The sequence below is a fragment of the Pan troglodytes genome, chromosome 6 (genome assembly GCF_028858775.2).
Source record: "Pan troglodytes isolate AG18354 chromosome 6, NHGRI_mPanTro3-v2.0_pri, whole genome shotgun sequence".
Taxonomy (NCBI): Eukaryota; Metazoa; Chordata; class Mammalia; order Primates; family Hominidae; genus Pan; species Pan troglodytes.
The window spans coordinates 53,736,266-53,752,411 of record NC_072404.2 but is presented as its reverse complement, the minus strand read 5'-3'; the positions used below and the strand labels follow the sequence as shown (position 1 = coordinate 53,752,411).

General features: G+C 40.6%; 1 protein-coding gene across 3 annotated transcripts in view; it reads left to right on the top strand.

Moving 5' to 3' along the window:
• The window catches only part of PKD1L1 (polycystin 1 like 1, transient receptor potential channel interacting), a 193,538-nt gene that overhangs the window by 37,222 nt on the left and 140,170 nt on the right, over positions 1–16,146 (top strand). Inside the window, exon 9 of one of the 3 annotated variants that reach the window (XM_016945696.4) lies at positions 10,535–10,702. The exons of the other annotated variants lie outside the window; for them this stretch is intronic. Within the exon in view, the coding sequence (XP_016801185.4) occupies positions 10,535–10,702 (168 nt within the window). The remainder of the gene's footprint in view (positions 1–10,534; positions 10,703–16,146) is intronic. 3 annotated transcript variants of the gene reach the window in all.

The following is a 16,146-nucleotide window of genomic DNA, read 5'->3' as shown; positions in this document are numbered from 1 at the left end:
AGTTAATTCTGTCCTGGATCAGGAAAAGATCTGGAAAGGGAAGGGAATTCTCTACAGAACATAAATTTTTCCCTGAACTCCTGGCCTCAAGTGATCCTACAGCCTCAGCCTCCCAAAGTGTTGGGATTACAGGCATGAACCACTGCGCCCAGCCTGAACATTTCTTTATATGGAATTTACATGTTGCTTGTATGATATTTTATTTTTTGCACTATTGTATTATAAAAGGGATATTTTTTCCCATTTTGTCCCCAAACTGGTTGTCATTGGTATATAGAAAAGCTGCTGCTATTTGCTGTTGATTTTGGGTCTCCTCTCTTCATAGGACAATTTCAAAGTGTCAAATATATTTTGGGGTAAAATACTTTGATTTCTTTCAGGGCCTGCTATCTGTCATGTTGGTATCTTACTGCTACAAAAAGTCTGTTTTGTCATTCTTAAGGCCTCTGTTTAAATGTTAATGCTGGTCAGTTGTGCCTGAATTCCAAAGGGAGGAGGGTATCGTGGGGCATGTCTGACCCTCCCTTCCCATTATGGCCTGAACTCATTTTTCAGGTTAACTTTGGGATGCCCTTGGCCAAAAGGAGGGGTCCATTCAGTAGGTTGGAGGGCTTAGAATTTTATTTTTCATTTACAAATGTTTAATATATTAATTAATTTATGTAGAGTCTTTATATTTAAGAGTCTCCCCCTGCATGAACTGCCCTGTTCCTGTCCATTTTTCCGTGCATCTTTCTTTAAAAGTATTTTAAACATTTCTGTTTTTTCTTTTCTTTTCTGTTTTAATAGAGACAGGAGTCTCACTATATTGACCAGGCTGGTCTCGAACTCCTGACCTCAAGTGTTCCTACAGCCTCAGCCTCCCAAAGTGTTGGGATTATAGGCATGAACCACTGTGCCCGGCCTAAACATTTCTTCATGTAGAATTTACCTGTTTCTTGTATGATATTTTATTTTTTGCACTATTGTATTATAAAAGGGATATTTTTTCCCTTTTTTTTTCCATTTTGTCCCCAAACTGGTTGTCATTGGTATATAGAAAAGCTGCTGCTATTTGCTGTTGATTTTAGGTCCTCTTCTCTTTCACTGAATTCTCATGTTGTTTATAGTTATCTTGAAGTGTATTCTTCAGTGTTTTTCAGCTATGTAAACATATTAATTATGAATGGTGATTATCAACCTCTCATTTCCAATTTGACCTCTCCAGTTTCTTTCTCTTGTTTAATTACAATGGCTCATACTGCCAGAACAGTGTTAAATGAGATTGATGATGATGGGCATGTCAGTCTCAAGATCCTTCCAGTGTTTTTGAACTGCTTTTGCAGAATTATAAGTAATAAGAGTGATCTAGCATGACTGACTCCATCTTGCTTCTAACTTCACAGACTAAATATTTTTCTTGCTTACTGTAATGCAGAGGCCAAGATAACTATGAGAAGGATTAGGTTTATCATTAAACTTGGAGGCAAAGGAAACTGGCACCCTCCTTGTCTGAAGATTAAAGCCACATTCATAAGGCAAGGTTAAAATTATGATAGGGGTTAGGACTTTGCTAATGAGTAGGCATTAAACCATAACCTGCCATTGCTTAGTTTGTGTTTCTATAGGTTGTCTATTGCCCCAGAGTCATGTAACTGAGGGTTGCAAAATGTGTAACTTTCCCAACTACTCCTGTAAATAACATCACTATTGTGAAACCTAAAGATCTGATTTTGAGATATTTTTTGGATTTAACGTTTCAGTAGACCAAGAGACACCATCTAGTTCTAAGACTACCCCCTCACCTCCCTGCCAAGGAACTAACTCAGCTGCACAAAGACAGTTTGAGATGCTCCTGTGATTTCATCCCAATTGTTCAGCCAATCATTTGTTCCAGTTTCCCAGAACCCTGCTGGGAAAGTACTTTTTAAAAAGTACTTTTACAAAACCCCAGCCTCCAAATTCTGGGGGAGACAGGTTTGAGAACTTTCTCCCTGTTCTCCTTGCTCAGCAGGCCCGTGATTATTACATTCTTTGCTGCAACACCTGCTGGTCTCATTAGTCTTTTTTCAGGGCAGTGGGAAAGAAGAACCCATCAGGCTGCGACATTGTTCCATTAAACTTGATACTAGATTTTTGACATATATAATTTATCATGTAAAGGCAGTTTTCATCTTTTCCTCTCTTAATGAATACTTAAAAAAAATAAGAGTTGTTGATTTTGTTAAATTCTCTCCAGCATCTGTGAAGCTGATTTTATAACTTTTTTCTTTGCTTCTTTAGAACTCCAAATCTCATGTGTTATATTAGCCAATATCTTATTGACTCATTCTTGATTTCCTAGGGGTGAAAAACACTTGATTTTGGTGAATTGCTTTTTGATTATGCTATTGCATTCAGTTTTCTAACATAGTATTCATGGTTCTTCCTCATAAATGGCGTTGGCTTCTAGTCATTGATTTTATTTATTTATTTATTATTATTATTATTATTATTATTATTATTTTTTGCCAGAGTAGGCACAGATTTATTGAAGACAATTCACAGAGTGGGAGCAGGCTTGAGCAAGTGGCTGCTCAAGAGCCCCCTCAATTAGTGTTTTTTGTTTTTTTTTAAATTTATTTCCATAGGTTATTGGGGAACCGGTGGTGTTTGGTTACATGAGTAAGTTCTTCAGTGGTGATCTCTGAGATTTTGGTGCAACCATCACCTGAGCCATATACACTGCACCCTATTACTAGTCTTTTATCTCTCACCCACTTCCCACCCTTTCCCCCTGAGTCCCCAAAGTCCACTGTGTCATTCTTTTTTTTTTTTTTTTTTTTAGTATTTATTGATCATTCTTGGGTGTTTCTCGGAGAGGGGGATTTGGCAGGGTCATAGGACAATACTGGAGGGAAGGTCAGCAGATAAACATGTGAACAAAGGTCTCTGGTTTTCCTAGGCAGAGGGCCCCACCGCCTTCCGCAGTGTTTGTGTCCCTGGGTACTTGAGATTAGGGAGTGGTGATGACTCTTAACGAGTATGCTGCCTTCGAGCATCTGTTTAACAAAGCACATCTTGCACCGCCCTTAATCCATTTAACCCTTAGTGGACACAGCACATGTTTCAGAGAGCACGGGGTTGGGGGTAAGGTTATGGATTAACAGCATCCCAAGGCAGAAGAATTTTTCTTAGTACAGAACAAAATGGAGTCTCCTATGTCTACTTCTTTCTACACAGACACAGTAACAATCTGATCTCTCTTTCTTTTCCCCACATTTCCCCCTTTTCTATTCGACAAAACCGCCATCGTCATCATGGCCCGTTCTCAATGAGCTGTTGGGTACACCTCCCAGACAGGGTGGCGGCCGGGCAGAGGGGCTCCCCACTTCCCAGATGGGGCGGCTGGCTGGGCGGGGGCTGCCCCCCACCTCCCCAACGGGGCGGCTGGCCGGATGGGGTGGCTGCCGGGCGGAGACGCTCCTCACTTCCCAGACGGGGCGGCTGCCAGGCGGAGGGGCTCCTCACTTCTCAGACGGGGCGGCCGGTCAGAGACGCTCCTCACCTCCCAGACGGGATGGCGGCGGGGCAGAGATGCTACTCAGTTCCCAGACGGGGTCGCGGCCGGGCAGAGGCGCTCTTCACATCTCAGATGGGGCGGCGGGGCAGAGGTGCTCTCCACATCCCAGACGATGGGCAGCCGGGCAGAGACGCTCCTCATTTCCTAGACGGGATGACGGCCGGGAAGAGGCGCTCCTCACTTCCCAGACTGGGTGGTGGGCAGAGGGGCTCCTCACATCCCAGACGATGGGCGGCCAGGCAGAGACGCTCCTCACTTCCTAGACGGGGTGGTGGCAGGGCAGAGGCTGCAATCTCGGCACTTTGGGAGGCCAAGGCAGGCGGCTGGGAGGTGGAGGTTGTAGCGAGCCGAGATCACGCCTCTGCACTCCAGCCTGGGCAACATTGAGCACTGAGTGAGCTAGACTCCGTCTGCAATCCCGGCACCTCGGGAGGCCGAGGCTGGTAGATCACTCGTGGTCAGGAGCTGGAGACCAGCCCGGCCAACACGGCGAAACCCCGTCTCCACCAAAAAATACGAAAACCAGTCAGGTGTGGCGGCACTCGCCTGCAATCCCAGGCACTGGGCAGGCTGAGGCAGGAGAATCAGGCAGGGAGGTTGCAGTGAGTCGAGATGGCGGCAGTACAGTCCAGCCTTGGCTTGGCATCAGAGGGAGACCGTGCAAAGGGGAGAGAGGGAGAGGGAGAGGGAGAGGGGGAGAGGGAGGGGGAGGGGAGAGGGGAGAGGGAGAGAGGAGTGTCATTCTTATGCCTTAGCATCCTCATAGCTTAGCTCTCACTTATGAGTGAGAACATATGATGTTTGGTTTTCCATTCCTAAGTTACTTCACTTTGAATAATAATCTCCAATCTCATCCAGGTTGCTGTGAATGCCATTAATTCATTCTTCTTATAGCTGAGTAGTATCTCATTTTATATATATATATCACAGTTTCTTTATCCACTCATTGATTGATGGGTATTTGGTTTGGGTTGGTTCCATGTTTTTACAATTGCAAATTGTGCTGCTACAAATATGCATGTGCAAGTATCTTTTTCGTATAATGACTTATTTTCCAATGGATCGATATCCAGTAGTGGGATTGCTGAATCAAATGGTAGTTCTACTTTTAGTACTTTAAGTAATCTCCATACTGTTTTCCATAGTGGTTTACATTCCCACCAGCAGTATAGAAGCGTTCCCTGTTCACTGCATCCACACCAACATCTAGTATTTTTTTATTTTTTGATTATAGCCATTGTTGCAGGAGTAAAGTGGTATCGCATTGCAGTTTTGATTTGCATTTCCCTGATCATTAGTGATGTTGAGCATTTTCATATGTTTGCTGGCCATTTGTATATCTTTTTTTTTTTTTTTTTTTTTTGAGAATTGTCTATTCATGTCCTTAGCCCACTTTTTGATGGGATTGTTTTTTGTTTGAATTCATTGTAGATACTGGATATTAGTCCTTTGTCAGATGTATAGATTGTGAAGATTTTTTTTCCCACTCTGTGGGTTGTCTGTTTAGTCTGCTGAATGTTTCTTTTGCCATGCAAAATCTCTTTAGTTTAATTAACTCCCAACTATTTATCTTTGTTGTTATTGCATGTGCTTTTGGGTTCTTGGTCGTGAAATCCTTACCTAAGCCAATGTCTAGAAGGGTTTTTCCAATGTTATCTTCTAGAATTTTTACAGTTTCAGGTCTTAGATTTAAGTCCTTAATCCATCTTGAGTTGATTTTTGTATAAGGTGAGAGATGAGGATCCAGTTTCAGTCTCCTACATGTGGTTAGCCAATTATCCCAGCACCATTTGTTGAAAAGAGTGTCCATTCCCCACTTTATGTTTTTGTTTGCTTTGTTGCAGATCAGTTGGCTCTAAGTGTTTGGGTTTATTTCTGGGATCTCTATTCTGTTCCATTGGTCTATGTGCTTATTTTTATGCCAGTCCCATGCTGTTTTGGTGACTATGGCTTCATAATATAGTTTGAAGTCAGGTAATGTGATGCCTCCAGATTTGTTCTTTTTGCTTAGTCTTTCTTTGGATGTGCAGCCTCTTTTTTGGTTCCATATGAATTTTAGAATTGTTTTTTCTAATTCTGTGAAGATGATGGTGGTATTTTGATGGGGATTCCACTGAATTTGTAGATTGCTTTTGGCAGTATGGTCATTTTCACAATATTGATTCTACTCATCCATGAGCATGGGATGTGTTTCCATTTGTTTGTGTCATCCATGATTTTTTTTCAGCACTCTTTTATAGTTTTCCTTGTAAAGGCCTTTCACCTCCTTGGTTAGGTATATTCCTAAGTGGTTTTTTGTTTTTGTTTTTGTTTGTTTTGTTTTTTTTGCGGCTGTTTTAAAAGGGGTTGAGTTCTTGATTTGATTCTCAGCTTGGTCTCTGTTGATGTATAGAAGACCTACTGATTGTGTACATTAGTTTTGTATCCAGAAACTTAGCTGCATTCTTTTATCAATTCTAGGAGCTTTTTGGATGAGTCTTTAGGGTTTTCTAGATATACGATCATATCATCAGAAAACAGTGACAGTTTGAATTCCTCTTTACTGATTTGGATGCCCTTTATTCCTTTCTCTTGATTGCTCTGGCTAGGACTTCCAGTACTATGTTGAAGAGGAGTGGTGACAGTGGGCATCCTTGTCTTGTTCGAGTTCTCAGAGGGAATGCTTTCAACTTTTTCCCATTCAGTATTATGTTGGCTGTGGGTCTGTCATAGTTGGCTTTTATTATATTGAGGTATGTCCCTTGTATGCCAGTTTTGCTCAGTTTTAATCATAAAGGGATGCTGGATTTTGTTGAATGCTTTTTCTGCATCTATTGAGATGATCATGTGATTTTTGTTTTTAATTCTGTTTATGTGGTGTATCATATTTATTGACTTGAGTATGTTAAACCATACCTGCATCCCTCGTATGAAACCCACTTGATTATGGTGGATTATCTTTTTGATATGTTGGATTCGGTTAGCTAGTGTTTTAAGGATTCCAGCATCTATGTTCATTAGGGATATTGGTCTGTAGTTTTCTTTTTTGGTTATGTCCTTTCCTGGTTTTGGTATTAAGGTGATACTGGCTTCATAAAATGATTTAGGGAGGGTTTCCTCTTTCTCTGTCTTGTGGAATAGTGTCAATAGGATTGGTACCAATTCTTTAAATGTCTGGTGGAATTTTCCTGTGAATTCGTCTGGACCTGGACTTTTTTTGTTGTTAATTTTTAAATTAACATTTCAATCTCACTGCTTATTATTGGTCTGTTCATGGTATCTAATTCTTTCCTGACTTAAGCTAGGAGGGTTATATCTTTCCAGGAATTTATCCATCTCTTCTAGGTTTTCTAGTTTATGTGTGTAAAGGTGTTCATTAAGTAGCCTTGAATGATCTTTGGTATTTCTGCGGTGTCAGTTGTAATATCCCCTGTTTTGTTTCTTATTGAGCTTATTTGGATTTTCTGTCTTCTTTTTTTGGTTAATCTTGCTAATGGTCCATCAATTTTATTTATTTTTTCAAAGAACCAGCTTTTTGTTTTATTTATCTTTTGTATTTTTTGTTTGTTTGTTTCAATTTCATTTAGTTCTGCTCTGATCTTGGTTATTTCCTTTCTTCCGCTGCATTTGTGTTTGGTTTGTTCTTGTTTCTCTAGTTCCTTGAGGTGTGACCTTAGATTGTCTGTTTGTGCTCTTTCAGACTTTTTGATGTAGGCATTTAGGGCTGTGAAATTTCCACTTAGCACCATCTTTGCTGTGTCCCAGAGGTTTTGATACGTTGTGTCACTATTGTGGTTCAGTTTGAAGAATTTTTAAATTTCCATCTTGATTTCATTTTTGACCCAGTGATCACTCAGGAGCAGGTTATTTAATTTCTATGTATTTGCATGGTTTTGAATGTTCCTTTTGGAGTTGATTTCCAGTTTTATTCCACTGTGGTCTGAGAGAGTGCTTGATACAATTTCGATTTTCTTAAATTTATTGAGGCTTGTTTTGTGGCCTATCATATGGTCTATCTTGGAGAAAGTTCTATGCACTATTGAATAGAATGTATATTCTGCGTATGTTGGATGGAATGTTCTGTACATATCTGTTAAGTCCATTTGTTCCAGGGTATAGTTTAAATCCATTGTTTTTTGTTGTTGTTGACTTTCTGTCTTGATGACCTGTCTAGTGCTGTCAGTGGAGTATTGAAGTCCCCCACTATTATTGTGTTGCTGTCTATCTCATTTCTTAGGTCTATTAGTAATTGTTTTACAAATTTGGGAGCTCCAGTGTTAGGTGCATATATGTTTAGGATTGTGATATTTTCCTGTTGGACAATGCCTTTTATCATTATATAATGTGCTTCTTTTATCATTATATAATGTCCTTCTTTGTCTCTTTTAACTGCTGTTGCTTTAAAGTTTGTTTTGTTTGTTATGAGAATAGCTACTCCTGCTTGCTTTTGGTGTTTGTTCACATGAAATGTCTTTTTCTACCACTTTACCTTAAGTTTGTGTGAGTCCTTATGTGTTAGGTGAGTCTCTTGAAAGCAGCAGATCGTTGGTTGGTGAATTCTTATCCATTCTGCTATTCTGTATCCTTTAAGTGGAGCATTTAGGTCATCAACATTCAACGTTAGTATCGAGATGTGAGGGACCATTCCATTCATCATGCTATTTGTTGCCTGTATACTTTGGTTATTGGTTTTGGGTTTTTTAAATTGTAGTTTTGTTTTATAGGTCCTGTGAGATTTATGCTTTAAAGAGGTTCTATTTTGATGTGTTTCCAGGATTTGTTTCAAGATTTGGAGCTCCTTTTAGCAGTTCTTGTAGTGGTAGCTTGGTAGTGGTGAATTCTGTCAGCATTTTTTGTCTGAAAAAGACTGTATCTTTTCTTCATGTATGAAGCTTAGTTTTGCTAGATACAAAATTCTTGTCTGATAATTGTTTTGTTTGAAGAGACTGACCAAACCCTTCCAGCTTATAGGGTTTCTGCTGAGAAATCTGCTGCTAATCTGATAGGTTTTCCTTTATAGGTTACCTGGTGCTTTTGTCTCACAGCTCTTAAGATTCTTTCCTTCATCTCAACTTTAGATAACTCAATGACAATGTGCCTAGGCAATGATCTTTTTGTGATGAATTTCCCAGGTATTCTTTGTGCTTCTTGTATTTGGATGTCTGGGTCTCTAGCAAGGCTGGGGAAGTTTATTCCCCTCAATTATTCCCCCATATATGTTTTCCAAACTTTTAGATTTCTCTTCTTCCTCAGGAACACTGATTATTCTTAGGTTTGGTCATTTAACATAATCCCAGACTTCTTGGAGGCTTTGTTCTTATTTTCTTAATCTTTTTTCTTTGTCTTTGTTGGATTGAGTTAATTCAAAGACCTTGTCTTTGAGCTCTGAATTTCTTTCTTTTACTTGCTCAATTCTATTGCCGAGACTTTTCAGAGCATTTTGCATTTCTATAAGTGTGTCCATTGTTTCCTGAAGTTTTGATTGTTTTTTATTTATGCTATCTGTTTCCTTGAGTATTTCTCCTTCACTTCTTGTATCATTTTTTGGATTTCCTTACACTGGGCTTTGCCTTTCTCTGGTGCCTCCCTAATTAGCTTAATAACTAACCTCCTATTCTTTTTAAGGTAAACTGGGGATTTCTTCTTGATTTGGGCTCCTTGCTGGTGAGCTAGTGTGATTTTTTTGGAGGTGTTAAAGAACCTTGTTTTGTCATATTACCAGAGTTGGTTTTCTGGTTCCTTCTCATTTGGGTAGGCTATGTCAGATGGAAGGTCTAGGGCTGAAGGCTGTTGTTCAGATTCTTTTGTCCTGTGGGTGTTCCCTTGGTGTAGTACTCACCCTCTTTTCCTATGGATGTGGCTTCCTGAGAGCTGAGCTGTAGTGATTGTTATCTCTCTTCTGGATCTAGCCACCCGGCGAGTCTACCAGGTTCCAGGCTGGTACTGGGGGTTGTCTGCACAGAGTACTGTGATGTGAACCATTTGTGAGTCTCTCAGCCATGTATACCAGCACAGTATTTGAGGTGTCTCCTGGGTCCTGCAGGAGCAATCCACTTACTTCAGGGAGTCTGTGGGTTCTCTCAGCTTTCCTGATTTATTCCTGCAGTCGTTCTGGAGCAAAAATTCACTATGCGAGCCTCCACACACTGCTCTGTCCATCCAAGTTGGAGCTGCAATCTAGTCCTGCCTCCCATTCACTGTGATCCCCCATTTATTTATTTATTTATAAAAAGTGGACTAAGGCACCTAAATCTTAGAACCCAAGTTCCACTTAATGAATAGGTCAACTCTAGAGAGAACTCAGAAGGTAACAGCAAGACCTATGATTCTAAATGCCAAAATCCTTAAAGGCATTTGCAAATGCAGTTGAAAAATAGTCCAATTTTCCAGTTGCCTCATTATGGCTTTTCTCCTCAATGACAGGTAGGTAGATAGGTACTGGATCACCTTCAAATGGCTGGTGCAGAACAATTTCTAGCCATTGATTTTTGTGCAGTAGTTTTGGTCTTTGATATCAGTGCTGTGTGAAAGTTTTCTGTGTCTTTTATTTGTCCTGAAACAGTTTGAATAGCATCGGAAATATATATTCTATTTTGGAGAATTTCCTTTTTAACCCTCTGGGACTGGTACTTTCTTCTTACTGCCGTTGGAGTAGCTCACTGATACCTTCTATTTCTTCTATGGAAATTCATCTGTTAAGAATTTTAATTTCTCTACTAGTTAGTTCTTTCAAGTTATTTTTTCTTGTATAATTATCTATTTAATCTAGGTTTTAACATTTTTTTGCATAGAGATGAGCAAAATAGGCTCTTATAGTTCTTTTATTTTAATTGGCATCTGTATTTTCTTCTATCATTTTTATTTCGTTTTATTTCTTTTTCTTTCCTTAATTGGTTGGGTAAATTTTCATTAGTTTATTTAAAGAACTAGCTTTCAGATTTTGTTTATTCCACATTTTCCCCTAGTTTATTAATTTCCACTTTTATCTTTATTTTCTTCTTTTTGCTTTTATAGGTAATTTTTTTCATCTTTTACATTTTCAGTTGGATATGTCCACCTACAAAGAAGCAGAGACACAAAATACAACTTTAAATGTTTACTTGTGCCAAAGTGAAAACAGCTGCCTGGAAGACTCAGACCCCAGTAACCTTGGATATGAGCTTATTTCTGCCTTTGTCACCAGTATGTTTTTAAAAGCAAAAAGAGGCCACAAGGAGTGGGCTGATATAAAGCTGTTTGTCAGGAATTTTCATTGGTTTACACAGATGACATTGATTAGTGATTGGCTATACACTCTATGGGCTACGGTGTCCTGTGTGTGGCATTGTTAGGTTAATTTATAGCCACTCATGGGATAGCTAGCAGTTTTAAGACAGGATTCCTTAGCCCAAGGAGGGAAGTGGTCTGTGACTGCTGTCTCATTCCCATGCGCCTCTGGGGACTGATCATTTAGAGGAGGTTTGCATTCCTCAGATAAAAGCTCCTTTTCTTTCTCAGATGCTAAATTAGTTATTATTTACATTTAAAATTTTCACATGTCATGTGGCCTCTTTTGTGAACTGCTTTCATTATTAATTTCTAGTTTTAATGTAGCATGATAAGCAAATCTTTTCTCTGCTGTTTTAACTTTAAGTCCTGATGTTGTCTTTATGGCTTAAAATGTGGTCAGTGTTAGGAATAAAAATCCATGGCTGCTCAGGAGGTTACAGGGAGTTGCAGCCCTGTGTCCCTCCTGTATGGTGAGTGTGGGCTGGCTCCAGGTATCTGCTATCTGCTGAGCCCCTTTGCTCACCCTTTTCCGTGGTCCTCATAACCACACCCCACCCACCAGTGGGAAAGGCTGATGAGGGAGACGGGATGTTGGGGGGGAGAAAAGAGAGAGAGAAAGAGAGGGAGGAAGGGGAGAGAAAGGAAAACAGATGGAGAGGGAGGGAGAGAGAGAGGCAAACATTGGGTAAGATGAGGTTGAGGATCAGGATTCTGGGTGATCCTCCCACATGGCTGGCCCTCTGTCCTGAGTAGGAAAACATAACCCTGTTTTACCCTTTTCACTGGAAATCCCAATTCCTTGAACAACCCAGGTGGCCCAAGCCTCTTCCTTTGTGTCTTCTGCCCTGCCTTGCCTATGAAGATCCCTGCAGCATGGGCACTCCCACCTCATCACACAGCCTCTCACAATTTTGGAGATTATTTCATTTGCCACCTTTTGGAATCACTGTCCTAGATGTTTCTCTACAATGGACTTGGCTTTGCTGTGTGAATCATTCTGATCATTCTTATTTGAGATACGTGAGTTTAGTGATTTTTGTCTATATTGAAATGACAGATGTTTGTCATATTTTACATTATGGGCTCTGTGTGCATTTTAAAATACATTTCGTTAAATAGTCTTTTCTTTCTTTTGTATGTTCATCTGAGTTAGCCTTCTGATACTTGAAAGGTTTGTGCCTTGTTTTAGCTGACCTCTTTTATTTATAAAATGTCCTTATCCCTCTGTTTCTTTAGCGTATCCATTCATCAGCTACTATGAGCAATGATGAAATTAGAATATTTCCCATCTTCCTCTTCCCTTCTCTCTTCTTTATCACCAATTTTACTCATTTTTTTCTCATATATGCTTTCATCTTTCTTAATTGCTTTGTTAAATCTTCATGTCTTTTGATTTCCAGCAATTACTAATGAGGCAATCTGCATTATTCCACAGCTCCTACCTCTTCTCTTCCCCAGCCCAAATTTCATTTACTGTATGATTTCTACATTGTCAGAACATGAAATGTTTACCTTTTTTTCTGCTACTTATATATTAGTTTGTTCTTGCATTGCTATAAAGAAATACCTGACACTAGATAATTTATAAAGAAAAGAGATTTAATTGGCTTACAGTTCTGCAGACTGTATAGGAAACATTGATGTGGGCATCTGCTCAGCTTCTGGGGAAGCCTCAGGAAACTTACAATCACGGCAGAAAGCGAACAGGGAACACACACGTTACATAGCCGGAGTAGGAGCAAGAGAGGGGGGAGGTGCCACACACTTTTAAAAGACCAGATCTCATGAGAACTCACTATCATGAGGACAGTACCAAGTGGCAGGGATTGGGGGTGACACTAAACCATTCATGAGAAATCTACCACCATCATCCAATCACCACCCACCTCCTCACCACCAGTACTGAAGGCCCAACCTTCAATACTGGGGAATGCAATTCGACATGAGATTTGGTGGGGGCACAGATGCAAATCATATCAACCTGCTTTCCCACATTAGTCTTAGTTCCGGTTCTAGAGCTAATATATTCGGTCCTCACTCAGCTTTTTTTTGGCATGGTGTTCCTGTTTGGTTGTCTGAAGTTTGTCCTCTAGTAGATTTTTTTAGGAAAATTCATGCAATAAGCTTCCTCTAAGTTCCCATATTCAAAACTGTTGCTGCCATTATATTGGAATGACAGTGTGCTGGCTCTGGACTCCTTGGACACATGTTCTTTTCCTGGGGAATCTGGTTGTCTTTCCATTCTGTTCTCTCCTGTAACCATGGTTCTCCAAGTTTGGCCCAGCAGCATCATGACCACCTGAGACTGGCTTAGAATACAGACTCTCAGGCCCACTGCAGACCTACTGAATCAGAAATTCAGCTGGTGGCCCTGACACTCTGTCTGAAGAAGCCTCCCTGAAATTCTCCATTCTGTCTTTCTTACCTTGTGGTGATTCCAAAGTCAGCCTTCTTTTTTTTCCCCGTCATTGATTAATGTTTTTCTGTGATTGTCAAGAGAATTATTTCTTTTCTTTTTTTTTTTTTTTTTTTTTTTTTTGAGACACAGTCTCACTCTGTTGCCCAGGCCGGAGTACAGTGGCATGATCTCGGCTCACTGCAACCTCCATCTCCTGGGTTCAAGCGATTCTCATGCCTCAGCCTCCCAGGTAGCTAGGATTACAGGCATACACCACCACGCCTGGCTGATTTTTGTATTTTTAGTAGAGATGGCATTTCACCATGTTGGCCAGGCCAGGCTCAAACTCCTGACCTCAAGCGATCCACCCGCCTCAGCCTCCCAAAGTGCTAGGATCACAGGTCTGAGCCACCGCACCCAGCCGGTAGTTATTTCTTTATTTGCAACTCCAGCAGCTTTGCCAGCACGTGTCTAAGTGCTGGCCACTCTGGGTCACCTTTCTCCAGCACATGGTGTACCTTTTCAATGTGTCCTTTGTTTCAGGAAAGATTTCTTGAATTAGATCTTTACATTGTTTCTATTCCAATATGTCAGCTTTCTTTTTGGGAGACTGGCATACATCTATTAGTTCTCTTTTGTCTTTTCAAATCTGTTTTGTTTTTCCTTTTTCATCTGATCCGCTTTCCTCATATTTTCCTCTGCATCCCTTCTTTTGTGTTCTACACTTTCCGTTCTCCATTATACTCTAAAATGTTGACTTTGTTTCCTTCCAAGACCAGATGCTCTCTGGTCTTGCATCTCAGAAGATAACGATTCCTCAAGTTGTTCAGTCCTGTTCTTGTGGACAGTGTTTTTCTGATAAATTATCTTAATCTATTATGAGTATTTCCTGAATTTTCCCTCTTGACTCTTATAGTATCTTGTACGTGCTGAATGGTCTTTTCTCCCTCCTTTTCTCCCTTTATCCCTCCCTCCCTTCTTCTTTCCTGCCTTCCTTCCTTTCTTCCTTCCTTTCTTTTTTTTTTTTCTTCACAGCATTTCTCATAATTTAAAGAGTTGCATTTTTTTCTGAACTAACTGCTGGTGGAGTGTGTGTGTGTGTGTGTTGCGTACACACATGTATGTGTGTTGATGATATTCACAGCCACTGGGCCCTTTGGCAACTGAGTTCTCACTTTAGGACGTTTTCTGTTTTCTTCCTTCAATACGGTTCCTGCTCATGCATGCTTGATATTTGCCGCTTTTAGCAGTTTTTGCGTCTATTTTGTATTCTGAACATGCTAGCTACCTCCTAGTCTCACTAAACAAAGAGAGAAAAAGTTTTTATTTTTATTCACTGTTTTCCTTTTTGTTTTTGGATTAACTCCTAGAAGATTAAGTAGAAGGCTAACTATATCTCTATTTCACATCAGGACTTGCTCTATTATAATAATTTTAAGCATCTGCAACTTTGATACATATTCATTGGTTTCTTTTGTTGTTTTATGAATAAAGTAAGGAATTGGTATTTGTATTAGGCCATTCTCCAATTGCTATAAAGAAATACTTCAAACCGGGTAACTTATGAAGAAAAGAAGCTTAATTGGCTCACAGTTCTGCAGGCTTTACAAGAAGCATGGTGCCGACATTTGCTCAGATTCTGGGGAGGCTTCAGGAAGTTTACACGCATGGTAGAAGGCTACAGGGCAGCAGGCACATCACACGGTGAAAGCAGAAACGAGAGAGAGTGAGATGCCACACACTTTTAAATAGCCAGATTTCAAGAGAAGTCACTCACTATCGCAAGGACACCACCAAAGGATGGTACTAAACCATTCATGAGAAATCCACTCCCATCATCCAGTCACCTCCCACCAAGCTCTGCCTCCAACTTTGGGTATTACAATTCGACACATTTGATTAGGGAGAGGTAAACATCCGAACTATATCATATATCAGTATTACATCTTCTATCAGGGGTTAAGTCTAAAGTCAACTTGAGGCTAGGTGCGGTGGTTCATGCCTGTAATCCCAGCACTTTGGGAGGCTGAGGTGGATCACCTGAGGTCAGGAGTTCGAGACCAGCTTGGCCAACATGGTGAAATCCTGTCTCTACTAAAAATACACACACACACACACACACACACACACAAAATAGCTGGGCGTGGTGGCGGACACCTGTAATCCGAGCTACTTGGGAGGGTGAGGCAGGAGAATCGCTTGAACCCGGGAGGCAGAGGTTGCAGTGAGCTGAGATCATGCCACTGCACTCCAGCCTGGGCGACAGAGTGAGACTCTATCTCAAAAAAAAAGTCAACTTGAAAGTAAGATATGCCTGGCTGGGTGCGGTGGCTCACGCCTGCAATCCCAGCACTTTGGGAGGCCGAGGCGGGTGGATCACGAGGTCAGGAGATCGAGACCATCCTGGCTAACACGGTGAAACCCCGTCTCTACTAAAAACACAAAAACAAAATTAGCCAGGCATGGTGGCGGGCACCTGTAGTCCCAGCTACTCAGGAGGCTGAGTCAGGAGAATGGCGTGAACCTGGGAGGCAGAGCTTGCAGTAAGCCAAGATCACGCCACTGCACTTTAGCCTGGGCGACAGAGCGAGACTCCGTCTCAAAAAAAAAAAAAAGAAAAAAAAAAAAGGAAAGAAAGAAAGTAAGATATGCCTAAGATTTGGTCACAAAGATTTCCAATGCCAAATTCCTCTGAGTCCGTGGAGTGTATTCTTAACTATTATATAAACTGCCTTTTCTAACTTGTGGTCGTGAAATCTGCCTTTTGACATGAAACAACACGTAGCACACTCTTAGTTAAGTTCTGGTTCCTGTGCATGGGATGACCTGCATGGCTATCTATTTCACTTTCTACTTGTCATTAAAATTCGCGTGCAAAATTATTTTGGACACAGTTAAGAGGAGCAGTATTGTAAGAAAATTGCAATAGAGTTATGAATGGTGTCTCAACATTTGAGAT